We start from the raw sequence: 27,723 nt of genomic DNA, 5'->3' as shown, positions 1-27,723 counted from the left end.
GTCTCTCTCAGTCACTCAGTCTCTTTTCCACCTTCACATGGGGCGGCAGCTGGTAAGATGAGTTTTACTTTACTTTCTTTTTTGGGGAGCTTTTTCCCTTTATTTAAAAGTGGATAGATATGAAAGTGGGAGAGAGATGGGGGGATGACACGCAGTAAAGGGCAGGAGGTTGGATTCGAACCGCTGCCGGACTCAGCCAACATGGGGACAAACTCTCTTACTGGGTGAGCTAGAGGCCGCCCCCTTTGCACTTATTTCTTGATAACATGTCTATTTAAATGACCGCTCCAATCTATCCATCTTTGTCAGCTTATCCGGGGTCGACAGCTCCAGCAGGGGACCCCAAACTTCCTTTTGGCCGAGGATCCTGAGGCATTCCCAGGCCAAGTTGGAGATTGGTTCAAAAACCCTATGACTGAATGAGGAAGAGGTAGAGTTACCCTGCCCGGAAGAAGCCCGGGGCCCCCGTCTGGAGCCAAGCCCAGATGGAGGGCTCGTCAGCGAGCGCCTGGTGACTGGGTTTGCCACGGAGAAGCAACGTGGCATCTCCCTCTCATCCCATGGGCCCACCACCTGAGGGAGGAACCGCTGGGGTCGGGTACGCTGCCACACAGGTGGCAGTGAAGGTCAGGGGCCTCCATTTATCTAACTTTTTTACGATGAACATGTTTAGAATATTGATTTTGTTGTTAATTTCTATTTGTTTCTTCCAGGTTCTCCAACCCATGTGTGTCTTATGTTCTCCATTATCATTTGCTCACCCTTATGTTAAATACATCTTTGTTGAATGGACTGAACTTCTCTGTGGCTCACTCCTGCATTCTGACCGATGCCCGTGATGATGGCAATCAATCTCTAAAACTGAACCCTCCTCCTTACCAACCAGGCTTACTGTGACCTTTCTCTACAAGGCATGATCGACAGCTGACACAAGCTCAACAGTAGACACAGCTGTGTCCTAAAATAAACCGGCACAACAAAACCATATGGAGGAGGTTTGGTATGGGACAGCCTTCTTGGCCCATTATGACACATGAAGTCTTATATATGTTGGGTGAAAATTGGAGGGAGGTAGCCACTTTACTGGGACACAACAAGAGCCCGACCGATATTATTAGGCATTTCCAAACTTATCGCTATCGGCATTTATAATGGCCGATAAATTAATATTTAAAAAATAAAAACGGACGAAACCCCGATGAGTGTTAGCGTTGTGTAGTCTGTCCACCAGAGGCGCTCTACAACCTCCCTGTTGGCAACACTCATGTTTAACCCTTTAAGTTTAATATCTTAAGTTTGTATTTCTATACATTTTATTTATCAGAACTTTAATATATTTTGATGTTCCTCTGTTCTGTTGTGACAATTAAACAAACAAGTTTATTTTTAAACTGCATTATCATATTTTAGTGAGGACTCAAATAACTACAAATAACTAATGTTAGGGAAATCTGTTTTGTTACGCGTTTCTGGATTTTTTTTATTTTTTTTTTTTAAATATATATATCTGCCAATATATCAGAATATCGGATTTTTAAATCACCAAATATTTGTATCTATCGGCCTTAAAAATCCTTTATTGGTCGGACTCTAGCCACAACTATAGTTTGGTGAACATTAGTGAGAAAACTGACCTTGGCTCCACCCAGCTTCCATTCTACAGAGTCTGATTCAGCCAAATTAACGTGTGGTTTTCACACTTTTAAAAAACAGTTTTTACTTTAACAGACCTCCTGGTGAAGTTAATGTGTGAGAGTCATGAGGTGTGTTCTTACAATCAGAGTGTACGGTGCCTCTTTCTTTTCTCCGCTGTCCTCTGGTGGCGGCGCTGTAGACTGTCCCGGTTGAGCCGGCGTGTCCGTCGCCGCAGCGGCCGGCCCCGTTGGCGACGTGTCCACAAAGACTTCATCTGTCACCCGAAATCGGATCTCCTCTCCCTGGTCCATGTAGAGATCATGGGCCCCCTCGTCCGTCTCGTATTCCCAAAGCCAAACTTGCTCTGCTTCATCACTGAGGCTGTAGCTAAGGACGGCTCGACTGCTCAGGAGCTGCAGCTACAGTCCCAATCACATCTGGATCAGACTCTCAATAGTATGTGATGCACATACAACTGCTTTATAAGAATTTTTGTTTGTGTGTGTGTATAGAGTATATTCATGTTTACATATGCACAAAACATGGGAACATTTTCAGTCAGGATACAATTTTGCAGGCTGTTGAAGTGACTCTGGTGGAATGAGAATGTCATCGAAGAAGCCCATGGTCACTGTGAAACAGAAAGGGGACAGTGTCAGCGGACTTCTGCCTGGTACATGTGACAGCAGGACATGTGACCCTTTCTCTTTGTAGGCACAATTCAGACTGTGTGGTGAATTTCTTTTTTTAAATACCCCAGACATTGTTACCATTCAAGTTACATTTTATAAAAAAGCAACATGTGGAGTAGACAGCAAGAGAAGGACAGCTATTTTGGTACCAAAGGCGTGAAAACATGTAACATGAAAAGGCAGAGGGCCAGATCCTCTCAGATCCTAATGGGACTGTTTGTGTAGACAGCACAACTGAATGAAATATAATATATGGCAAAAAGAAATTAAGAAATAAGGCAGATATATAATGTATTTGCTATGGCTGACTACTTAGAATGATCAAGAGCTGGTAATTCACAATAAAATTAAGTCACAAACATTGACTTTAATCTATTTTTATAAACAACTAGTCTATTTGTAGACCTACAAAACATGTATCGACGACTATTTTGATCAACTCTAACCCATTTTTCAAGCAGAAACTTACATTTTCTAGTTACAGCTTCTATATGTGAGTGATTGCTGCTTCTCTCCATTTTATGTTATTGTAAATTGAATATTTTTGGGCTTTCAACTGTTGACATTTGACAGGTCACCTTGAGCTCTGACAATAACTTTGCTAATTAACACATTTCTGGAGATTGAATCAAACAGGCTGAGATGGAAAGACAGAAGTTACCATGAACTCCCTCTTGACTGCAGTACTTGATCTTGCCGAGCAGGATCTCATCGAGAAATGGGTGAAAAACAACATACCTGAAATGAACTGACAGAAAGACCATAGGAAGATGGGAAGGAATCAGTGGGTTTAAAATCTAAAGAGGCGGTAAAAATACAGTACATGGCTTGACGCATGATGCAACTGTACTGTATGAGGAAATGAGAGAGCGTCATCATACCTTTGGTGTGTGAGGCGCCGTCCCCCGGGAATATATAGGAATCCTCTAGTTTAGTGATGTCGTACAAGCAGATGCACAGGCCAACGTTGTAGACCACCTGAGGTGATGAGAGCACGTCACAGTAATGCAAACATGCTGAAATTACAATATTCCCCAAGTGATTTGACTTGGTTGTCACAACAGACTTTCAAAAAGCAAAACTCAAAATGCAAATAGCCAAACTGACTTGTTATCTTCTTAACTTTAAACACAAAATGCTGTGCTTACATACAGTGCAAAACCCTAACTCATATGCTCAGTCCTCACCTCATATTAGCACGAATAACTTCACCACCACTGAAATGCATTTAAGCATTTTGGTTTACTGTCAAAATGTTCTAATGAACTGGGTTTCTGTTCAGTCTGGGTTAATTTGACGGTATCGGCTGTCTGTAGTTATGATGATTAAACTCCTAGGTGATTAAGGTGTGTATGGATGCAGGATTTACTTTAGTGTAAAGTGTTTAATATCTAAAAGTCTCACCCCATTGGATGAATTCAAACTTTTAATTTGGGATCTTTTTAGAGAGCTCTGTGATTGTTCCTGATGCTGTCTGTGTGTGATAGTGTGACTGGCTATTCTTATTTCTCCTGCTGCACCCAGGTCTCTCTTATAAAAGAGATGACTTGTTTAAATAAAGGCAATAATAATAACAATAATAATAAACTTGACTTTATTGACTATTTTGCATGCTAGTTTGAACTCAAAATCAGAAGTATACTTAAGCATTTTGGGTTAAAAGTTTTACAAAACACTAGAGCAGCAAAGATTAATCAATTAATTGATTAGTTGTCAACTTTTAAATTAATCGCCAACTATTTTGATAATCGATTAGTCGGTTTGAGTAATTTTTTAAGACAAAGGTAAAAAATTCTCTGATTCCAGCTTCTTAAATGTGAATAATTTCTGGTTCCTTCTCTCCTCTGTGACAGTAAACTGAATATCTTTTGAGTTGTGGACAAAACGAGACATTTGAGGACGTCACCTTGGGCTTTTGGGAAACACTGATCCACATTTTTCACCATTTTCAACAACTAATCGATTAATCGAGAAAATATTCAACAGATTAATCGACTATGAAAATAATCGTTAGTTGCAGCCCTACAAAATACACACACACACACACACAAGGGGTGCATGATATATCGACTCAATATCGTTATGGCGATATCACGTTGCACAATATTATATTGAAATTGTCGCAAAACTTTTTTATATTTATTTGTATTGTTTCTAATATGTCCTGTTCTGTAGACATGCTCTTTATTTATATATTTTATACTGTCCAACCGTAGAACACGTCCTGGTCTCTTTATTTATATATTTGATACTGTCCAACCAGTAGAACATGTCCTGTTCTCTTTATTTATATATTTTATACTGTCCAACCAGTAGAACATGTCCTGTTCTCTTTATTTATATATTTTATACTGTCCAACCAGTAGAACATGTCCTGTTCTCTTTATTTATATATTTTAGGGATGTCCAGATCTGATCACGTGATCGAAAATCGGGCCCGATCACGTGGTTTCAGACTCGATCGGAATCGGACGTTACCTTCCGATCAGGACTCGGATATATATGTGTATATATATATATATATATATATATATATATATATATATATTCTCATTATTTTTGAACACATCTATAGTTATGCGGTGGCACAGAGTTAGATCTTTTTGACTCCACACAGAAACAGCAACGCATGCAGCATGACGTTACTTTGTTGCAGAGACGCTATTGGTTAAATGCCGGCAAAGTAGAACACGGAAGCAACTTGAAGCAGAAAGCGCGAGTATGTCTGCGGTCTGGAGATATTATAAAGTTGAATTATTATACAAGTATCGGATCGGGACTCGGTATTGGTAGATACTCAAAATCAAATGACTCGGACTCGAGGGCAAAAAAACCTGATCGGGACATCCCTAATATATTTTATACTGTCCAACCAGTAGAACACGTCCTGTTCTCTTTATTTATATATTTTATACTGTCCAACCAGTAGAACATGTCCTGTTCTCTTTATTTATATATTTTATACTGTCCAACCAGTAGAACACGTCCTGTTCTCTTTATTTATATATTTTATACTGTCCAACCAGTAGAACACGTCCTGTTCTCTTTATTTATATATTTTATACTGTCCAACCAGTAGAACACGTCCTGTTCTCTTTATTTATATATTTTATACTGTCCAACCAGTAGAACATGTCCTGTTCTGTAGACATGGTCCCTATTTATTTATTTATTTATTTATTCATGTTGTGACCGTCAGATTAAATAAACCTTGTGTTGTTAGAAAACTTGTTTTATTTGTTATGAATCTGTTTTGATGCGTTTTCCCATAACTTTTGTAATTTGACATATGTTTAAAAATATCGAAATTAATATCGATATCGCCATATCACATACATACACACACACACACACGCACGCACGCACGCACGCGCACACACACACACACACACACACACACCTTGTTGGCCAGTTTCTTGTTCAGCTCCTCAGCTATAGCATCGTTGAGTTGTCTCTGGAAGTTCCACGGAGGGATCCGGACAGTGTCCACCATCTCCACCAACACGAACATGATGCAGTGTCTGCTCTGTGAGCATCTACTCACTTACACACACATAACCTCACACACACACACACACACACACACACACACACTCAGTCACTCACACAGAGCTGCTGTGGTAAAACAACCGGTCAGCTGAGCTGTGAGGTGTCGCCTGTTTTCAGGACAGCGTTTCCTGTTTTTCCACAGCGGAGATGAATTTTATTTTATTTTAATTGTTCAAAATCTATCTACAGACTACAGGTAAAGTATAACATCCTACAGCAAGCTCACAGGAGAATCCATGATGTCTCCACGTGATTATTTACGACAGTGCGCTTTTACGACATGTCGCAAAACTTAAAGGTACAGTGCCCATTTTTAAAGCTCTATTTTTGTTAATATATGTCATTATTTGTCTTTGCATTACCATCATTTGCTATTTGGTTTCCATACTTTTCACAGATTTAAAAATTAAATTCCCTTAATCGCTAAGTTCAATGATTTTATTAGCCAATTATCATATACATAGATGCAAATTGTCTGGTAGCACACCGTTAGCTGCTAGAAGCCTGTGTACAGTGGCACTCGTACGTTTATGAGCCCATGCTAAAGTTGACTAAAAAGAGTCCCTTCACCATACCTTGTAGATTAGACTCTAGTACCTAGAGACTGGCATGGTTGTATTTCAGTTAGTCTAATAGTTGGTTTGAGTCGCATTGAGAGTTGATTTAATGGAAAGTACCCCATGCCAATCTCTAGGTATGGTGAAGGGTATGTGATGATGTGGGGGTATGGTGAAGGGTATGTGATGATGAGGGGGTATGGTGAAGGGTATGTGATGATGTGGGGCTATTTTAATTCCAAAGGCCAAGGGAACTTTATCAGGATGCATAGTATCCTGGATCCATGAAATAACTGGCCTTTAAAAATAAAAGTCTACCTGCCTCTATGGGAATTTAACATAGGGGTGTACTTACTTATGCCCCCTGTATTTTAAGGAAGAACATTTATTTATTTACAATACATTATTCATTCACAAAGAAAATTGGTGTCCTTAAAGGTTAGATTTTTCCTCATTTTTTTAATTAAGGCATTAAGATTAATTTCCAAAAGATGATTTTTTTATTCCTCTTTTTAGTCAACTTTATCATGGGTTCATAAACTTATGAGTGCCACTGTATCTATCGTAACAATCACTTTCTTATTGATTTCAATAAACAAAGAAACACACAAAAACATCCACTTTGGAATTGTATCTTTAGTAATTTAACCAGTCATTTTGTAATTGATGATATTGATATTTTAAATCTCTCAAGCAATAAAACTGCAGGCGTTTTCAATCATCTACTTTAACAAAGTCAGATTTGAATGCAGAAACCGGAGTGTAAGGGGAATCATCACTATGAGAAAACATCTGTTCATATTCCATATTTATTTGCGGTGTCTGAACAAATAGCATGTTGTAAAATTGATTTCAAACACATCAGAGGGAAGCCTGACCAAGCACACCTGAGTACAAAATGACACAGTAGGCATGCCTTCATGAACATCATTTTGATTTGTCACTTTACAAAAGCGCTTTTAAAACTCAAAGGAACCAGTGAACAACAAAGTATTATCTTACATCAAAGTACAGTATAAGCAAACTGCTGTTTTAAATGTGCTGACAGAGAACAAAGGATGGTCAATCAATCAGTATTTCCCAAGATGTTTTCACGAATACGTGTACGAAGCAGCTCCCTGTGTGTAATCAAATAATTATGGACATGGTGATTTATTTGAAAGATCATATAATAATGTGTGATTTCCCCAAATACAGTGGCTATGGATAACCATTACTTCTCAACATCTCAGTATTTTCATTAGGCATCTTTGGCAGTAAATCTGACACACTGGTGAGGAGTGTTTAACCATCAAAGTGACAAACTTTATGAGGGGCAAAAAATAAATGATGATTCTCAAAGTGTTGAGCCGTTGAGTGAACAGATAACCCCTACAGGGAGTCATTCATGTCCAACATGTCTTTAAAGTTGCGCTGCTGCTATTTCAAATCATCTGTGTCCCTGAAAACAGTTTGAAACTAAACTAAAAAATTAAGAAAAAAATACACAAAACCATCATGAGTCACCTTCCTAAAAATGACAAGAACCTTTTCGCTGTCAAAGTCCAGCAGTAACTGACGGCTACAATCCAATATCTGTGCTGGAATTTAACTCACAATCCAAGACTGGTTTGTGAAACCACTAGGTTAATGGGTTTTCAGTTTAATGAAGACAACAGAGGGGACTCTATACCATGTCATTATGTTACAAGTCATCATAAACAGAGTTAGCGGCTCTCATTTAGAAAGCATAGCTAGCATACATCATCCTTGATCTCGCTCTCTCTCAGTTTATATATCTATATAATGATTTATCATTTATGTACACACCCCTATACAAAGTGCAGCTATATATCACACATTTACACACAGGTCCAAACTTAGTAACTTGTTTAGTACATAGGGATTGACCTCAGGAACTGTAATAATCCAAAGTGTTTTTACTTCCTAGACAGCAGAAAGAAGAAGTAACGGATTTATAGACTGTCTGGTTGATGATAAGAGCTAAACACAGAAGACCAGCAGTACTCCCACATAAAACATAGCAGCAATGACATCAAACATCCCTATGCCCACAACAATATCTAACCAGACTGTTTCATTAGTGCACACTAGGGGTATACATCATGGTAAAACTCTGGTTTATACCAATAAAGAATTCACTTGAATTTCTACTGTCTGAAAACTTGCGTATCAACAATGAATATTACAAGTTGTATGTCAGTCCTATAGTCACACACACACAACCGAGATGTGCGCTGAAGAGTGAAATGTTTGCAGAGGATAAAATGAAGCGTGGCAAAGCACCCCTAAAACTACTTCCCCAACTCTACAAAGTGCTAGTGTACAGGCATCTGGACACTAGATTGTGCGTTGCTTTGTGTATCAAGACAGCAGGCCTTCTCATGCTACGTAGGACCAAACCTCAACCTGAAAAAAAAAACATTTAAGTCATAAGACAAGGACAGCCTCTCATCTCCCATTACAGCTACACAAGGCAATTTCACACGCTGGCAACTCCAGATGATAGTGAGGAGAGACACAGAGAAACCACGATAACAAAACGTCTGTGAAGCTTTGTTCCAGGGGATGTAATTGGGATAATGAGACGAAAGACCTACTATAGAAGAGAAGAGCTTTCTCTGGATATCGTGGCAGACTTTTCATGACACGGTTATGCTGCAATTTCCTCTGGGCACGGAAGATTTCCTGTGTCTATACCACACACATTAGAATTTACATTAAATATCTTGCCAAGTGTAGTTGTGAAGTCTAACAACATAAATCTGATTTCAGCCTATTAACCCAAACATATCAGGTTGTGGTTTGGACTGCATGGTGAGAACAAGAGAAACAGGATGAGCAAAGAGGGACACACAGATGCGAACACAGACCGATGTTAACCCTGATAAAAAATAATCATGCACAACACACACATACACACAGGACAAAACGCAGATGGAAAGAAAAAAAAATGGCAAGGCTAGCGCTAACACAATGGCATTATGTGTTGTGTGGTTTGTCGTCCCAGTCCCGAGTTTTCACACAATGGGGTCTTATATCATGCAAAAAGACAGAGAACGAGTAAGCAAGCAATAGAAGAGCAGCAGAAAAACACACAAGATCTCAGACTGAGTGAATGGGCTGTAGTTGTACTGTGGCCATGGGATTTCAATAATGCCGCTTACAGTAAATAAGTGTGCCTGGTATTTTGTTTACAGTGTGGCTCCCAACTACAATTAGTGAGGAAACGCATGTTCAAGTCGTTTAGTGGAGAATATACATGTAGAATTATAGAGAACACGTGGGACAGATGTTTTTCAGGTGACACGTCTGGAGATAATGAAGGAAAAGTACATTCATGCAAGTTGCACAATTCAGTGAGCTTATTGAGCTGTTTGGATGGAGACTACTGAAACAAACATGACGTAGGAGGTATGACTGATAACAACTGTCTGGTCTCGGGGTGGATTTTGCAGTTTCGTATTTTAAAGCAGGAAGCTGTTGGTTAACTCGTCACTGCTTCGCCAATTTTATTTGATATTCTGCAACTAACTTCATTAATCCAGGGTCTGACTCATTAAAGATGGTATACAGTGTACGTGATAATAAATTATGCTTTATGTTAATGCTTCCACCAGGCTGTATTTTCACAACATTAGGATAATAAACTGTTCAATAGAGAAAGATGAGCGTCTGTGTATGAAACATTTAGCAAACGCTGCAGGGTAACAATCGACCACTAAGCTTGACAAACCTGATTTTAAACTGAGGAGTGCTGCCAGTACGAACGATGCTGCCTATTACAGAGACACACACACACACTGCTAAGCTTCGGTTATGTGCACTTGTTTGAGTGCGTTTGTGTAATTCTGCCTGTCGAAGTGCTTTTACAGTAATCCTGTCTGTGCATGTATATGCTCGTGTGTATGTGTGTGCGCTTTTCATCTGTACAGCGACCTTGTGTGTGTGTGTGTGTGTGTGTGTGTGTGTGTGTGTGTGTGTGTGTGTTTTTACTGAGCATGACTACAGCTGTCCATCAACCAACAAGTCTGGTTACCATCTACCGTTCACATCGTCTCTTCCTCTTTGCGAAGCCCCTCTCTAGGCCAACATTTCTCCCTTTCTTAACCCATTCCAAGGTCCCTCGATGGCCCCCCACAGGCCCCGCCTCCCTCCTCTCCACCAATTACTGGAGCTCCTTCATCCTGTTGAGAGCAGAGCCAGCCTTGAACCAGTCGATCTGCGTCTCATTGAAGGTGTGGTTTAGAGAGATGGACACCTGGCTGCCATCGCTGTGCTTGATCACTGCTGTCAGGGGCTGGAGGGAGGACACACATGAATATAATGTTAAGAGAAGACTCCGCTGTCCTTTGGATCAGTGTTGCATTAGTGCAGAATATTGCTCACCTTGCCGGGAGCAAAGGATTTCAGCCCAGTGATTGAAATCTTGTCATCAGGGCGAATTTTGTCGTAGTCGCTGGGGTCGGCAAAAGTCAGAGGCAGCAGGCCCTGCTTCTTCAAGTTAGTCTCTGTGTGGAAGGATACAAGATGGAAATATGAGACATAACAGCAAGACACTGGCTCATAGTTACTTCCATCAGGTAACCAGAGAAGGGCTCCTTGTCTGTCAGAAGTATATGTTACACAGAAATACAAGGTCATGGAGAATAATGCATAAAAGTATGCGCGTCTGGTTTTTATTGATTAGCAGCAGTCGTCATGATGAATTAGCTGTTCCGTTCACAAAGGATTCATGATGTTGGAAATCTTTCTAGTCAAGACCAAATGATGTTGAAAGCTTTGTAAACTGATATGTCAACTGTCAACTTTTGTGCATTTCTGCTGAGGAAATCTTTTCACAAAAATGAATGCAACATTCCAAAGATCAGACAGGCTTTCATCTCACTACTTAGCCACTAATGGACTGTCATTTTAACTTGGAGACTCTCTTAGACGCTCCTTATTCCGGCAGACTGTAAACATGCCAGACTGGGGATTATTCTAGACTTTTTTCTTGATGGTCATTATGGCCGTTAATATTCCAGATTTTCAGCCATATAGAACAACTACCGGACATATGTTTTAAATAGCCATATAATATCCTATATTTAAACAGCAATAAATCACAAATGCTATTTACACTATTTGTAATAATTAATATACAGAACAAGCTTATAGACTATGCATTTATAAGGGCATGGAGAGAAAAGATAGACAGAAGACACACTGACCGTACAGCGCACCATCGCTGCAGAATTATGAGCGCCACACAATCATTAATATCCTCTGCTCTTGTGTTTCACAATAAAGATATAAATAGAAGAATGGCCTATTACTGTCTGTAGAGCAGGCCTCTGCTGTCGTGCCTGGTGTAGCCAGTTTCATTGATTAGTGAAAGAACAGGCGCTCTGCGAACGGTCAGCAAACGTTACGTTCAATGTAGCCTGCCTGTGCCTCTCCACACACACGCAAGAGCGGAGCAGAGGAAGAAAGGTAAAGGGAATATAACAGATGAACGGTTTAAAAGCGGTGTTAAGAACTGTGTTTTCATGCTGCTGTACCCTGCCTTGTCAAACTTTAATAAATGAAACTGAAAGACAGAGGACGGCCAATTACTTCATGTCCTGTGGTCCTGTGATAAGGTCCAGGAATTTTGGACCGGGATACGTGATAACCTATGTCGGATTGCAGGGACCCAGGTTCCATTCAGCCCAATATTATTTGTTCTGGGAGATGGGTCAATCCTAAACAGGATGGATAAGCACATAAGAAGCTGGGTCCAGACTAGTTTAATGATAGCCAGACAGATTATTTTAAGAGGATGGAGGAATGAAGGGGTGCCGTCAGTCCAGGAGAGGGCTTGTGAGATGACTAGGGTGGCGGTGTTTAAAAAAAAAGTCATATAAATGGTTTACCAGGTTGGATGTCTATACTAGAAAATGGGGAAAGTACCAGAACTTTCTGGAGGGCTCCTAGGAATCTTTGTGTTGGGGAGAGACGTGTATAATGGGCTTATGATGTTGTCATTTATACATATGTTTATGGTTAATTGTCTATTTTGTTATTATTTTGTTGAATGGTCTCGAACATTGTAGTAACTGTGTCATATTTTCTTGTTTTTTTTCTGGGTGGGTGGTGATGACGAAGTTAATGAAACTGAATGTTGTCGGTAGGCTACCAGTTACAAACAGGCTCAAATTACAGTAGATCGCTACATCATCTTCTTTTCATCTGCCTGACAACTACACGCGTAGCCAGCAAAAAGCCGGTATATGCTAGCTTACGTAAACCCTGTGCCAGACTAAATAATCATCAACTTGCTTTGGAACCCAATCACACTTATTAAGATACTGCTTCCCTGTGGCCGGTTAGCTCAGTTGGTAGAGCAGGTGCACAAATATAGAGGTTTATTCCTCGATGCAGAAAGTCCAGGGTTCGAGTCTGACCTGTAACGGTTTCCTGCGTGTCTTCCCCCCCTCTCTCCCCTTTCATGTCTGAGCTGTCCTATCATTAAAGGCAGAAATGCCCATAAAAATCTTAAAAATAAAAAGATACTGCTTCCCTGTTGCCTCTACCTTTCACAAAGAAAATATATTAATGGTTTGAGTGCAAGCATTATAAACTTGCCAAGATCGCTCTTAACAGATTGAGGTTTGTATGTTTTTTTCTCTCCGTGCTCTGGAACTTACCGTGGATTCTGGCAAAGCTCTTGACGATGATGGCGCGTCCTCCAAGGTGCCGAGGCTCCAGGGCAGCGTGCTCTCTACTGGACCCTTCTCCGTAGTTCTCGTCTCCAACCACCACCCAGTTCACTCCATTGGCCTGGATTATACAGTTAAACAAAGACAAAGGAAACATTTAAAGGACAATTCCGGCGCAAAATGAACCTAGGGGTTAATAACATATGTGTACCAAGTCAACCGTTCTCTGGGATATGTGTTCATGCTAATCGAATGTGTCTCTAGCTTATAACAAGCTACCGCAAACCGGTGGTTAGCTGCTAACGCTAGCTGAGAACGTTTTAAGTGTACAGACAGTTTATTAAAAAGAGATTATAAAGACCGTAGCGTTCATGTTTACATGCAGGCGCCATCTTGGAAAACAGTCATGACCAGTCGAACCACGAACGCCGTGCAACCAGTAACCAGTAACACAGCTCAAACACAGCGTTCGTGGTTTGACTGGTCATGACTGTTTTCCAAGATGGCGCCCGCATGGAATTGTCCTTTAAAATGCTGAGAAAATATGCAACACAAATAATAATTTTGTCTGGTTTTAGGTTTATCAGCACTAGCATGCAGCATGCTACAAAATCTATACTCAGTTGCCAGTTTATTTTGTACACCTATCTAACATTAATGCAGTCTAATACAACAGTCCTGCAGTAAATCCTGCCTTTGTGGAATTTATAATGTTCCGTTTTTTGTTGAAACAGTTTTGAGAGATGTTGATTCAACTTTATGGTCATTTGGGAGGCTGCAGTTAGTGGTGCTGTTTAATTGTACTGTGTTATACTGACAGGTGTTCGTATCATTGTGTCCATCCCATTTAAATAAAGGAGGGTAGTCTAAATATCACAAACACCTTTCCATATACTGCAATACAGTTCAACAGCACTTATTAGATTTATTGCAGGACTGTTGCTGTTAGACTGCATTAGTTTTAGCCAGCTGTACCTAATAAACAGGCAACTGATTGTACATGTGCCATCAATGTAATGTTACCATCAACAGACACCGTCCCGTTAAACTCACCTTGTAGTGGCGGGCCACATCAGGCACACCTCCGAAATCTCCTGTCAGCAGATTCTTGACTTTGTTGACGGCATCATTGTCAGTGTTGACTGCACCAATCAGCATATTGTTGGAGATGTTGTCCAGGTGACCGCGGAATTTCAGCCAGGGCCCGGCAGCACTGATGTGGTCGGTGGTGCACTTTCCCTTCACCTACAGCAGCCGAGGAAACGAGAGGAAGGAGAAACGGAGGATAAGGAAAGAACTAACAGAAACTAAACAACGGCTATTTAACACTACACCATTTATATAATTCAGTGAGTTTCAGTCACCTTTGTGCAAACGGAACGAATCAGCTACAACAATATACTCATCCAAAAACATGGAGGCCCTTCACTGTTAGAAAATCTATTCTACCCTTTGTGAACTAATTATTTCCATTCCACCTTTAACTAGTGGAGCCGTCCTAAAGGGCATGAACACGGATTCTGTGCTAACTGAAGGGTTTTAGTCTTTGTTGAAAGAAATTGGTCTAAGGCAGGAAAATTATGTCCAACATTTTTCTTACTTGCACATACACCACAACTTTCCTTCCATTTCTGCTGCTCACCTTGATGAGGACCCTCATGTCCTCCATGTCTTTTCCATGCCACTTGTCAAAGGGCTCCAGCAGCTGCAGACGGTTGCTGGTGGGGCTCACTTGCACCTGAACAACATGAAATCAGGGTAAGACATAAAGGTTCTTCCAGGAATATTTTCAAAGGCTAGTGGGGCAGACAACTCCCAGATTTTTTTTTTTTTAAGAAAATTGTGTGGCCATTTTTAGGCCTTTATTCGAAAGGACAGCTGAAAACATGAAAGGGGAGAGAGGGGGGGCATGACATGCAGCAAAGGGCCGCAGGTCAGAGTCAAACCCGGGCCCTCTGCGTCGAGGAGTAAACCTCTATATATGGGCGTCCGCTCTACCAACCGAGCTCTCCGGCGCCCCTGAATTTAATTTGAACACCAAAACAATCCTTTTCTGTCTTGAAAACTGTCATATTACACATTTCTGCCCAATCAAGCCTTAATTATGCGGTTTGTTTACACTTGTTTACTCGTTCATGTACTGGTTTCAAACTGTTATCGGGTTACGACCTCACTAAAAGTCTGTTTTATTAGTGCTGTGCTGCTTTCTACATTGTTGAGCTTAGATACTGTATCTTTAAAATATTGGGTTTACTTTTGTTGTGAGTATGAATGTTATGTATGTAAGTTTATGTTTTGTTGTACCCTTGATGTACGAACAAGAGGTCTTTTGATGTATTGTGAGCATGAATGTTATGGATGGATGTAGTCCAGTTTAGAGGTCGACCGATAGTGGATTTTACCGATACCGATAGCTAGGTTGGGCCGTATTTGCCGATAACCGATTAATGGACCGATAGTATTTAGAATTGATACTGGATAAAAACAAACATGACACTCCAGTAAAACAGTGCTGAACTTTATTATAAAAATAAAAAACTGTATTGAACCATGAAAACATGCTAAATGAAATAAATATATACATATAAATAAATATTGAAGTCAATAAAAGACATTCATTCAAACTGAAACAAAAAGTAATAAATAACAAATAAAAACAGTTAAACTCAACATGTAACTGTTTAACTGTACAGCAATGCTACACAAGCATGTGTGTTGTCTAAAACAGTTCTACATATTTGGAGTCATCCAGTGCAAAAATAAACAGAATGAGCATTATAATTCATATAAAGGACAAACTATTTACATTTCTTCAAAAAAGGCACATGCCAAATCTCAAAACAGTGACGCCCTTCTTCTCTGTCGAACGTTTTAGAACGGTAACAGACGATCTCTGACCTGGAGGGATCTATCTTTCCCACTTTATACTCATTGTTCTCGCTTGGATGCCCATATAAGGCGTAATGTGTGACGGACCTGCCTTCCCATTGGTTGAAAACATAAACAAAAGGCATCAAGGGAAGATTCCCTTGTCGGTAGCACCTACTGTCTACGGGTAGCACGGAGTTAGCGGGAGAAATGACTGAAAACGTGATGAATTATGGACATCAAGTGGATAAATCTCAGATGTAACAGTTTGGATTTAATGCTCAACAACCCCGAAAAAAGGCCCAAGTTCCAGGCTGGATAGAAAATCACCTGTAGAGGCTAGAAAGACACCAAAGACACCCCCGTGACGACTAACTCATTACTTTTAGCTGCAGCAATCAAAAAGTCTCTACGTTTAACTGTTATTAAATGATCTAAATATGAATCAGAGGTGCCATTTGGGATCGTGGACGATCCTTTACGGTTCTGATTCTGACATTTGGGTCGGACTTTTTAGCGTTTATTTTTGTCAGTGTTTTAACCGCTTGAGGTAAGTTAGCCTACTACTAATGTTTAGCGTCATCTCAGCCTCGAAAGCAAACAAACATACTGTTGTGCTGTTCTTTCTCTACTAATGCAGCATCTATTCAACAAATTAATAACTTTATAATGATATGACAAAATGTACTGTATACATACCTTTTTGCTGTTGATGCTTTAAACGCCATCTGATGTCAGTCTTCTCCGCACAGCATGTGCTCTGCGTGCAGCGCGCAGTAACACGTGTCGAAAATAAACAACATGAGGCATCAGTGATAGTTTTTATTTCGCCTCTAGAGGCCTATTGTAATACATGATGCCAGCAGACCCTTCTCAGCTCTCGCGTACTGTGTAATGAATGACAGCGCACGCTGCTCAGCCGCTCCAGCAACGGACGCAACCAGGAAAAACTATCGGTATGGATTTTTGAAGATAACGATAGTTCCACCAATCAACTATCGGTGCCGATTAATCGGCAAAACCGATGAATCGGTCGACCTCTAGTCCAGTTTATGTAATATTTTTATGAAATAATAGAGACCCCAGGAAAAGTAGCCCAGGAAGACAGACAGAAGCTAATGGGGATCGTATTAAACAAACAAACAAACCTGTACTGCGCTGCTCTCAGCCGGGGGGTGCTGGTAGGTGTCCTGGCCCGGGTCAAAGTCTCTGGAGGGGAGCTCGTCACCGGTGGGGGGTTCCAGCTTGAACTTCTCTCCGTTAGCAGCCGTCAGGTAGTCGGTCTCTGGGTTAAAGTCCAGTGTCCCGGCGATTGCCATGGCAGTGACAATCTACAATGAATTACATAATAGGCATTTAGGCTGAGCAAATGTCAAAGCCACCATGAATACAGAAATAAAAATTCTATTGTTATTCCTCCATTGATACACTATGCTGTATGCATAAACTACTGTAAGTCTGTCTATTGATAGCCTATATCCACAACGTTCCACTTCCAGGATTGCTAGAGTGCCGTTGGAAATTCTGCCAGATCTCACTCTTTTCGGCAGGATGTCCGTTACCTTTCACTGTCTTTGTGTTGGAATTCTAAACTCTGGTCGATTTATGAGGACTATGGTTGACTGCTCCTCAGATCTCTGCAGGGTAAATCCAGACAGCTAGCTAGACTATCTGTCCAATCTGAGTTTTCTGTTGCACGACTAGAACAACTTTTGAACGTACACCAAAACAAGTTCCTTCCCGAGGCTATTTTGCAGCGGCACCGTGGCTCCGTCCGGCACTTAACATCGTCCAAGACGATTGTGATTGGCTTAAAGAAATGCCAATAAACCAGAGCACAGCAAAGCGAGACTAGTCTATTGATGACCATGTAATTATGAATGGCTGAGCTTGTATTTTGCTTCATGTTCAACCTGCAGTACTTCTTACCTCAGGAGAGGTGACAAACGCATGAGTAGCTGGGTTAGCATCATTCCTGGCAGTGAAGTTCCTGTTGTAGGATGTAACAATAGTATTCTTCTCTCCTTTTTTTACATCCTTCCTGAAGAAAGTCAAAACACAGAGCATTTTAGTCTGAAATAATTTTCTATTTGATCTTTAGACTTTACTTTGTACTTTTGTGCGGTGAGCCACCAATCTCCAATCAGTTTACAAGATTAAAAAAGTCTAAAGCCCTGCTAGTGGCCCTTAGTGGCTGAGGTGTTTATTACACAGTGCAACAATATGGAAGTATTGAAACGCAAAACATACTGATGATTTCCCTGTTCTTACAGCCTTTCTAGAGGAAGAGCTATTAAAATGGCTTGTTCTCTTTTATGACAATCTGCTTATGAGATTTATTGTATGTAAATGTATCATTTTGGCCTCTGATTGATGCTAGGGGTGAAGTTTCTCAAAAGTCCAAAATAGAAAGAGTTCTGGTGAGCATGAATACTCTTCAGATTGATATTTCTTGTGTAAAGCTGAAAGAAATTGGCCCGGTTGTAGTGTGAGAGGAAAGGTCATCAGAAACAGTGGTATTATCCTCTGAGGATCATAAATATTCACAGTTCATTTAATGGAAATCCAGTCATTAGCATACATTAGCTTTCATGAACCAGTGTTGGTAAACTGAAAGTTGTTTAAAAATCATTATCTGGGAATACTTCTACAGAATGTCATGGCAATCTGGTCGGTGGGTGTCGATATATTTTGCTCTATAGCAAAGTGTTGGAAGAATCAACTGTCATGAGGCTGCTGCCAGCGGGGCATTAGCCTTTACAAATGAGATGCATACCTGTCCCACTGTCCGATGCAGGGGCCACAAGCATTGGCGAGTACGACACCACCAACATCACTCAGGATCTTGGTCTGAAACAGGGACAACATGAATTTGAAGAAATCATTTCCTGCATCTTTCAAACACATACTATTGTCTAAATGTCATATGTAAAAAAAAATAATAAAAAGAAAAGACTAGGACAGACTGCCCAAATACTATGGGTCACTCGCTAAATGTCGGTGAGATTCTGACTCACATATCCATCTCTCTCGATAGTGGCGCGGATCTGCTCAGAACCAGGGGTGACTGTGAACTGGGCCTTGCACTTGAGACCTTTATCCAGAGCCTGCTTGGCCAGAGAGGCCGCCCTGCCCATGTCCTCGTAGCTCGAGTTGGTGCAGCTGCCGATCAGACCTGCGACAGACAAGTTCAATGCTTGTAAGAGGAGAACTGAGAACGACGACAGTAAAGTGAATGAGTATACAGTTAGTGGCAGATTGGCACTGTTTTTCCACATGAAATGAGAGCAAAGGTGCAGAAGAGAAGTCACAAAAAGACAAGCAAGCATGTGATTATACATCTTTATCATCATCATAACATTCTACTCATCCTGTCAATGATTGTAATTATACTGCGCTCAGTAATCATTCTAGTGAGCTACTTTGGAAGACCACATGAGAGTGCTGTAACGTGATCTCATCATATCTGGTGAATTACACCGCCCGTAGGAACAAAAAGAAATATCAAATTTCACCAGACAAAGCATTACAAATATTGACAATTGTAAGATAATACAGCTGTGTCACAAATACTTACCAACTTTAACCTCCAGGGGCCAGCCGCTCTTCTTAGCCGTAGCCCCGATCTCAGACACAGGGTGGGCCAGGTCGGGGGTGAACGGCCCGTTGATGTGGGGCTTCAACTGTCAGAGGAGAAGGGAAACAAGGCATAATGAAGAACAGTGATCATTTCAGTAATGTAGGACATGTTTGCATATGCTATAAATATTGTTTTCTAAATTTGGAAACTTTTAAAAAGAGGAACACCGATGGCACAATTAGTCTGCCTCATGCACCATCATCGCCACATGATACAAAACAAGACAAAGCTAAAGTATGTGACTAAATGAGAAGTGGGTGCTGTAGTTTTTGAGTTGAAGCTTTTACTTCCAACATAAAATTGTAACTTCAGTACCTAGGTCATCCATCAAGGTAATTCATGTTTTAATAAGCAGGTTTATATGTTGAAATGCTTGTCTTAATAGAACACACATATTCTAGCAGCAAGGTGCTCCAAAATATAATCAAATGATCTACTATATAACTTAATAATACTCTAACTCCTGACCTCCTGTATCCACACACAGACTGATGTCACAATGACAAACTGACAACACGGTCAGCCTCATACCAGGTATTATGGTAGTAGGACATACAGTGTGCCCCAAATCCATACTACCTCCTGATTCTAGGTAGGTATGTAGTGTATTCACACTGGAAAAGTGAGCAAATTAATTATACTCAAACCAGACAGCATGCATACTAAAGTCACAGTTTGACCGTTGCACATATTCTATACAGTCCCTCCAGAAAAAAGCGATTATGCGATCGCATAATTCAATGCAAAATCAGCCAAAATCCGCGTATTTATGCGGGGGCCGCATTTTTTCAAATATGCCGCACTTTCGCCGCATAAATTGCCGATTTCCGCACAAAATATGCGGGGCTTGCATGATTTCATAATCTCCGCATTTTCATTGCAAAAAAGTCACATATATCTTAGCAGAAAGTTGAAAAATGTTGCGTTTACTTCACACAAGAGCAGCCATTTCCCCCTGTTGCCATGGGAACGTTATGAAGTGACGTAAACACGCGACGTGAACATCATCAAAAAGCTGCAAATCCCGCGATGAAGCCATGATGAAACTGCAGTTTTTGCAAGTTCCCGCAATTTTTGCAAGTTCCCGCAATTTCATTGCATAAAATTGCATAAATATCCCGCATATTCCATCACATTTTTTAAGAAAAGGTGCCGCATAATCAAGGATTTTTGCCCGCAACAATCACAAAAAAACTCTGCATTTTTCTGAAAGGACTGTCTATAATTTCCTGTTAGTATAAAATTGTAAAGAATGTTGAATTCTCTAACTACTAAAGCAATATATTATGATGCTTAGTACACAGTACAGACAGTAATGAATTCATATGTAGTATGGATTTGGGATATGCCAATGTCTTACATTCCATGACTCATGAAAATGTTTTGACTCACCTCGCTCAGGTTAATCTCTACAACCTGGTCGTATTCACAGCCATTATCTGGGACCAAGTCCTCTTTGAACTGATCAGCCACAGAGGCAATCTCTGAGAGGGAACGAAGAAGGGGACAAAGTTGCAGGTAAGACGCAGTAAATAAGGACTAAACAGACAGAGACTGAGAGAACAGTAAGAGACTAACCTCCACGGCCAGTTTTCTCCATGTACGTCTTCATGCGGTGGTTGTAGGGGAAAACGGACGTGGTGGCTCCAATCTCAGCACCCATGTTACAGATAGTGGCCATTCCTGAAAGAAATTAGAGTGTCACTTTACCTTAAGTTGGAAGAAATGTATCATCTACTCAAGCAAGATATGGTCGGTAGTTGATGCCGTCACTGTTCTTCGTTTCTTTCTTTGATGTTCACATGTTAACACAGAGAATGTCTTTTGCCAGCGTTTTAAGTCCTGTAATGTATCTCATCCTCACCAGTGCAGGAGATGGAGTCAACTCCAGGTCCATGATACTCCACAATGGCTCCAGTGCCACCCTTCACAGTCAGGATGCCGGCCACCTTCAGGATGACATCCTTTGGAGAGGTCCAGCCAGACAAGGTTCCGGTCAGCTTCACTCCAATCACCTGAAGGGAAAAAACACACACATTTGTGGAGACATTTAATGGTTGAAAACATGGTTTAAGCTGCTAATGAAATTCAAATTAATTTACAAGATTGCAGGTGTCAAGAACTCACTTTAGGACACTTGAGCTCCCAAGGGATTCCAGCCATGACATCCACAGCATCAGCTCCGCCCACTCCAATACAGATGGCCCCCAGGCCACCGCCATTGGGAGTGTGGGAGTCTGTACCAATCAGCATCACTCCAGGATAGGCATAATTCTCCAGGATGATCTGTCCAAAGAAAAAGGACATTTACTGTCAGTCACACATTCTTTTCTTAGGACGTAAAATTCAACAAACTGCTATTTAAATGGACTACTTTTCTAGGAATGTCTTTTTATGGCGTCCTTCCAGACAAGTAGTAATTTCAAAATAGCAGCCAATGGAAGTATGCTGAACACATACATCATTCTGCAAAGTCATGGTCAAACACCCAAGGGAAATAACAATATGCAAAACACATTTTCGAGCATTAATGAAAAGCCCTTTATAGCATTAGTATAAATCAGTGTACTGTACCTGATGGATGATCCCTGATCCGGGTTTCCAGAAGCCAACTCCATATTTAGCCCCAGCAGTTGCAAGAAAGTTGTACACCTCCTCGTTTACTTCCTGTGTTAAGAGTAATTGGGAGAGAGATATTTTCATATATGATGAATCGGACACAATATGTATGATATTCCTTCCATCTGTCCTTCGTCTGTCCTCACCTTAGCCCTCTGTAGGTCCTCCGTCCCTCCGATCTGAGCCTCAATCAGATGATCACAGTGGATGGTGGAGGGGACCGCCACCTTGGGCAGACCACTGCTGATGAACTGAAGCATTGCCATCTGAGCTGTAGCATCCTGCATAGCCACGCGGTCTGGACGCAGGCGCAGATAGGTGCGGCCGCGCTCGATATCCTGCCCTGCTGGATCGTCCAGGTGACCGTACACAATCTTCTCCGACAGAGTGAGAGGCCTGCCGAGCCTGGTGGGGCAGATTAATGGAAAGAGGTGGTCAAAAATTGTGCTGCGTTGGCCACGGAGCGTTTTTAGCGTCAGAAGTTTTAGAAATTTGGCTAACCTACTTCTCTAATATCTATTCATATTGTAAGTGTTATTGCTGTGTCCTTCTGTGTTTTGTGTCTCACTTCTGGAAAGTACTACATTTCCTCTGATGTCAAGAATCCTGGAAAAACCCTGAACACCATTATGGAATTATGGCTTTATTAGGACAGCAACACCTAGCGGCTAACTGTTGATATAATAGTCATATAATAGCCACACAAAAGACTTTTCCTATTCTTATATTACAGCATGTGGTGAACACCAGGACATCCAAAATTAGCTCCAAGGGGGGTGCCGTCGACACTGTAAATGTCACAACATTGACTGTGCAGCTGTAATAAACACCAGCCATTCCTCGTGAGCCAAACTTTAATCAACAAGGACTCTGTGTGTGTTCATGTGTATTTCTGAGAAGGGCAGCTGCTGACCTGCTGCGCACAATGTTGATGTTCTCGTGCATCTTCTCATAGTTAATGCTGGTGTCAGGCTCAAAGCGGCTCATAGACACCTTGGCCTTGGCGCTGAATGCTGCGGAGACATGAAAACGCCTTGCCCCGGTTCCAAGGGCCAGCTAGACCAGAGCAAACAGAGGACAGTTTTGAGAAATAACACCATAAACAAAAGTTTTACTGTACGGTTTACGCATTACATTATGAGTTATGTAATAACCATGCAGAGAAGAGAGAGGTCATTAAATTATGCAAGAATGGGACCACATGTGAGGATTGTTAAAACATAATCTTGCAAGTAGCACCAGTAAAAAGGTGTTGTATAAAGACAGAAAAAGAATCTCCTATTTTGGTCACAAAAGGCTCGGTCAGTTTGGTTAAACATTGACATCAGATCAGTTAGAGAATTTGGGATGAACTAAGTCGCAGGCTATCAAAACACTTTCCAAATCTTGCTGCTACAGCAAGAATATCAGACTGACGTTCATCTGTCTGTATGGAGCATTTTGAAGACCTTTCTTTTAGGGCTGCACGATATGAGAAAAATATCTAATTGTGATTATTTGACCGTTACTGCAATTGCGATATGATTCACGATATTGGAGAGAAGTATATTTTCTGTATCATTATTCTCATTTAAAAATATTAAATATTAAAATGATTATAGTGTGATTTTTGCAAGGATCTCTCTCTCTCTCTATAGTATATATATATATATATATATATATATATATATAGGCCCGATTTTGATAAAATTGCGATAAATTGTGCAGCCCTACCATCTTTCAATAACTATGGACTTTAAGTGTGCAATGTAAAACTTTATTATGGAGTAAAATAGATCCAACTATTGCATCACAATTGTGGCAGGAACCCAATATTAGACTGAATGTTAGAAATGTAATCACAACACTGCGTCAGGTTTTTGAGTAATTTTTATTAGTTGATATCTTTTGCCACTACTAGCAAAGTAAGGTACAATAAGATATAGGATTGGATTTAAATCTGTCATGCCAATGAGTGACCCAAGGCAATACATGAGGGATGCTATGTTCACTTGCTTAATATCTGACCCTCAGTGTTGATATTCAGTGGAAAGTCACTGTCCTCACAGAAAACTGGGTGAAAGTTTATACAGCTCATATTTCAGGGGTAAGCCTCCCCCGCTAGGCCGTTAACCGACAGTCTGATACACTACACTGTGGCCCATGTATGAGACCTAAAACGTACAGGCATAGTAAATCAGAGGAGCACTATTAACTACAAACGGAATCAGTGTAAATAAACCAGCACCAGTGCTCAAAGGCCCTTTCTTATAAAGACATTTTTTGGTTGTCAGCATTGACCAGTGATCCAAAATATTCAAAATATGGTCAATTTGGTCTCATTTCATTAGCAGAAACAGACATTTTGGGATGTCATTTGCCAAATAGTAGCCTACTTAATGCAATGCAATGCTATCTACCCCATTGATCCAAATAATAAACTAAATATGCAATAAAGAAGTGAGACTGAGACTGGCCTTTCTACACTGCTTTGTCAGTGGCTACATTGTCAGCTGATTATTATGAAGAAATAAAAAACAGCTCATAAACATTGATTAAATGAGCTAATGGCTCAAAAACAACCATCATCTTATTTTCACAACAAATCTATATAGCAGTGTATTCTCATATTCTCTCTGTATTTATTTATCCTTTATACCATATAACATTATTTTATGGGAATTATGGATTTAAGGCATATGTGATTGCTTATACACTACCGGTCAAAAGTTTGGAGTCACTTAAAAATGTCCATTCCACTCCATTACAGACAGAATACCAGCTGAGACCAGTTGCATTGTTTTTTAACCAGGGCAGCAGTTTTCAGATTACATTATGTGATTACATAATTACAAAAGGGTTCTCCAATGTTTTCTCAGTTAGCCTTTTAAAATGATATCAGATTAGTAACCAGAATGAGTCTTTGGAACATTGGATGAATGGTTGCTGATAATGGGGAATGTAAATATTGCATTAAAAAGGTCCAATGACATGCTGCCCTTTGGATGTTTTTATATAGACCTTAGTGGTCCCCTAATACTGTATCTGAAGTCTCTTTTATATAGACCTTAGTGGTCCCCTAATACTGTATCTGAAGTCTCTTTTATATAGACCTTAGTGGTCCCCTAATACTGTATCTGAAGTCTCTTTTATATAGACCTTAGTGGTCCCCTAATACTGTATCTGAAGTCTCTTTATATAGACCTTAGTGGTCCCCTAATACTGTATCTGAAGTCTCTTTATATAGACCTTAGTGGTCCCCTAATACTGTATCTGAAGTCTCTTTTATATAGACCTTAGTGGTCCCCTAATACTGTATCTGAAGTCTCTTTCCCGAAATTCAGCCTTGGTCCAGAATTACAGCCACTAGAGCCAGTCCCACAATGAGCTTTCCTTAGGATGTGCCATTTCTGTGTCTGTAGCTTTAAATGCTATTGAGGAGGAGAGGGGGGGGGCAAGGTGGAGGGTGGGGGGGTGGTCTTGACCAACTGCCACTTTGCTCGTTTGCAAGCCATGATGTCTCTCTCTTTCTCATGGGTGGGCCAAATTCTCTGGGCGGGTAAAGCAGAGAAAGGGGAGGTAACCTTTCCCCTTATGATGTCATAAGGAGCAGATTCCTGATTGGTCCATCTGAGCTTTCATTTTCTCAAAGGCAGAGCAGGATACCCAGGGCTCGGTTTACACCTATCACCATTTCTAGCCACTGGGGGACCATAGGCAAGCTGGGGGAACTCATATTAATGTTAAAAAACCTCATAAAGTGACATTTTCATGCCATGGGACCTTTAAAGATCAGCCACTTATTTCTACAACAGTCGAGAACCCTTTTGTAATTATGTAAGAACATAATGTAATCTGAAAACTGCTGCCCTGATTAAAAAAACAATGCAACTGATCTCAGCTGGTATTCTGTCTGTATTGGAGTGGAATGGATATTTCTAAGTGACCCCAAACTTTTGACCGGTAGTGTATATGTGATGAAATAATCTGTAAAAAAAATATAATGAAAATATTCAGATAATAAATTGATGAAGCACCAAGAAAAGCAAGACCTCAACCAGAACAAAACTACAGGTATTCATCATTTACAAGACATGACATGATGAGAGTGGCTCCTTTTGTAAACAGCTGCTTACTGAAGGCCCTGTGCTATTTAAAATAAACATAAAGTATCTGATTTGACCCACACGACCAGAAACACACCGCTGTGCATCAGTCCGAGCTGTTCGGAGTGAGCTGTTATGAAGTGCGTGTTAAGAAAACTCCGTAACCTTGCGATCACCTTGCTAACATCAGGGCGCCTGGGACCGTTCCCAGCCACTATTCAGTTGATGTCGACTGAAATGGATACTGCGATTAACAATAACACGGTATAATATTGGTTCCTGTAAGGTCGGACGTGGTTTATAACCGTTGCAAAGCGTCGTTGTCATGTGTCAGACGAGGACACCGTGACCTGTTACGGCGGCTCGGTGCGCACTCTTCTCCACATTTACTCGCTGTCGGTCAAACGTAAGCAATGGCGGCTGTACTACACGACATAACATATCTGTTGTCACATGTGTAGTCGATAGCAAGGCAGTTAAACACTCTGTAAAAGTAAAATAACGTTTTCTTACCCGCAGCCTAGTGACAGTCAAACAGTAAGACGCCATTTTGTTCACTGACAAAGATGATAGTGTCGCCCTCATGTGACGTAACTGGCTTAAGGAGCTCCTTATTTTATTATTGGGCTACATGCTATATCCCTAATTGACCAATTTTCAGCTGCTTCGGGTTTAACACTTAACAAATCTAAATGTGAAATTTTATGTCTGTATCAGACTGAAGAGGATAAAATGTTTAATATACCTGTTAAGAAATGTGTAAAATATTTAGGTATTCATATCTGCAAGGACCACAAGGAACGTCAACAACTTAATTTTTCGTCTAAACTGAAGAAACACAATACTGAATTTATGGCTTCAAAGAGACATTTCTATTTTAGGAAGGATTCTTTTGACTAAAGCAGAAGGGATTTCAAGATGTGTCTACCCTGCCCTCTCTCTCAATGTCCATGATTCAACATGTAAAGACATGAATTCCATATTTACGAATTTTGTATGGAAAAACAGACACCATCATTTAAAAAAAGCGGTGCTCTCTGGTTGTAAGGATGAAGGTGGATTTGAACTTCTGGACTTTTTGGACTTGAATTACACCTTTAAGGTGAAATGGCTGAAGGAATGTTTGAGAGCACCCAGAGTCTTTATGGTATTTTATCCCCAATAACATTTTTAATAGTGTAGGAGGTCTTAAATTTGTATTGAAATGTAACTACAATATTACAAGATTGCCGTTAAAACTATCCCTATCCCAATTTTATCAACAAGCTCTTTTGGCCTGGAAGCTGTGTCATTCTCACAACTTTTCTCCACACAAGTCTATCTTATGGAATAATGAATGCATCACTAGGGGGAACAAGTCACTCTATTTGCAAAAATGGATCAATAGAGATATTA

General features: G+C 40.5%; 2 protein-coding genes across 3 annotated transcripts in view; both read right to left on the bottom strand.

The window, feature by feature from the left end:
* Nucleotides 1-6,148, bottom strand: part of polr3h (polymerase (RNA) III (DNA directed) polypeptide H) — a 7,997-nt gene extending 1,849 nt beyond the window's left edge. Inside the window, exons 1-6 of one of the 2 annotated variants that reach the window (XM_031320621.2) lie at nt 5,728-6,148; nt 3,209-3,305; nt 2,989-3,075; nt 2,203-2,266; nt 1,776-2,010; nt 1-49 (exon numbers count right to left, since the gene is read on the bottom strand). The exon at nt 1-49 is cut by the window's left edge and continues 8 nt beyond it. In XM_031320621.2, the coding sequence (XP_031176481.1) occupies nt 8-49; nt 1,776-2,010; nt 2,203-2,266; nt 2,989-3,075; nt 3,209-3,305; nt 5,728-5,838 (636 nt within the window). In that variant the 5' untranslated portion in view covers nt 5,839-6,148 and the 3' untranslated portion in view covers nt 1-7. The remainder of the gene's footprint in view (nt 50-1,775; nt 2,011-2,202; nt 2,267-2,988; nt 3,076-3,208; nt 3,306-5,727) is intronic. The other variant, XM_031320620.2, reaches the window with a different exon arrangement.
* Nucleotides 6,149-7,054: 906 nt separating this feature from the next.
* On the bottom strand, nt 7,055-26,917 carry LOC116065200 (aconitate hydratase, mitochondrial-like). Its single transcript, XM_031320619.2, has 18 exons — nt 26,842-26,917; nt 23,157-23,299; nt 22,390-22,648; nt 22,199-22,291; nt 21,752-21,910; nt 21,489-21,639; nt 21,203-21,307; nt 21,017-21,108; nt 19,562-19,667; nt 19,002-19,159; nt 18,761-18,834; nt 17,914-18,025; nt 17,133-17,315; nt 14,759-14,854; nt 14,170-14,361; nt 13,105-13,237; nt 10,823-10,944; nt 7,055-10,733 (listed from the first exon to the last, which is right to left on the bottom strand). The coding sequence occupies exons 1-18, from the start codon at nt 26,911-26,913 to the stop codon at nt 10,602-10,604; spliced, it is 2,382 nt and encodes a 793-aa protein (XP_031176479.1). The 5' UTR covers nt 26,914-26,917; the 3' UTR covers nt 7,055-10,601.
* Nucleotides 26,918-27,723: the final 806 nt, after the last annotated feature.

Source organism: Sander lucioperca, chromosome 21 (genome assembly GCF_008315115.2).
Source record: "Sander lucioperca isolate FBNREF2018 chromosome 21, SLUC_FBN_1.2, whole genome shotgun sequence".
Lineage (NCBI taxonomy): Eukaryota > Metazoa > Chordata > Actinopteri > Perciformes > Percidae > Sander > Sander lucioperca.
Note: the sequence above shows the minus strand (reverse complement) of the source record. Positions and strands in the feature narration are given on the sequence as shown.

Excerpts from the sequence above, each read along its gene's own strand:
- LOC116065200 (XM_031320619.2), bottom strand. The coding sequence starts at position 26,913 with ATGAGGGCGACACTATCATCTTTGTCAGTGAACAAAATGGCGTCTTAC. Across the intron at positions 21,109-21,202 it reads GGAGAAAACTGGCCGTGGAG|AGATTGCCTCTGTGGCTGAT; the intron begins GTTAGTCTCTTA and ends GTTCCCTCTCAG. Across the intron at positions 18,835-19,001 it reads CTATCGAGAGAGATGGATAT|ACCAAGATCCTGAGTGATGT; the intron begins GTGAGTCAGAAT and ends TCCCTGTTTCAG.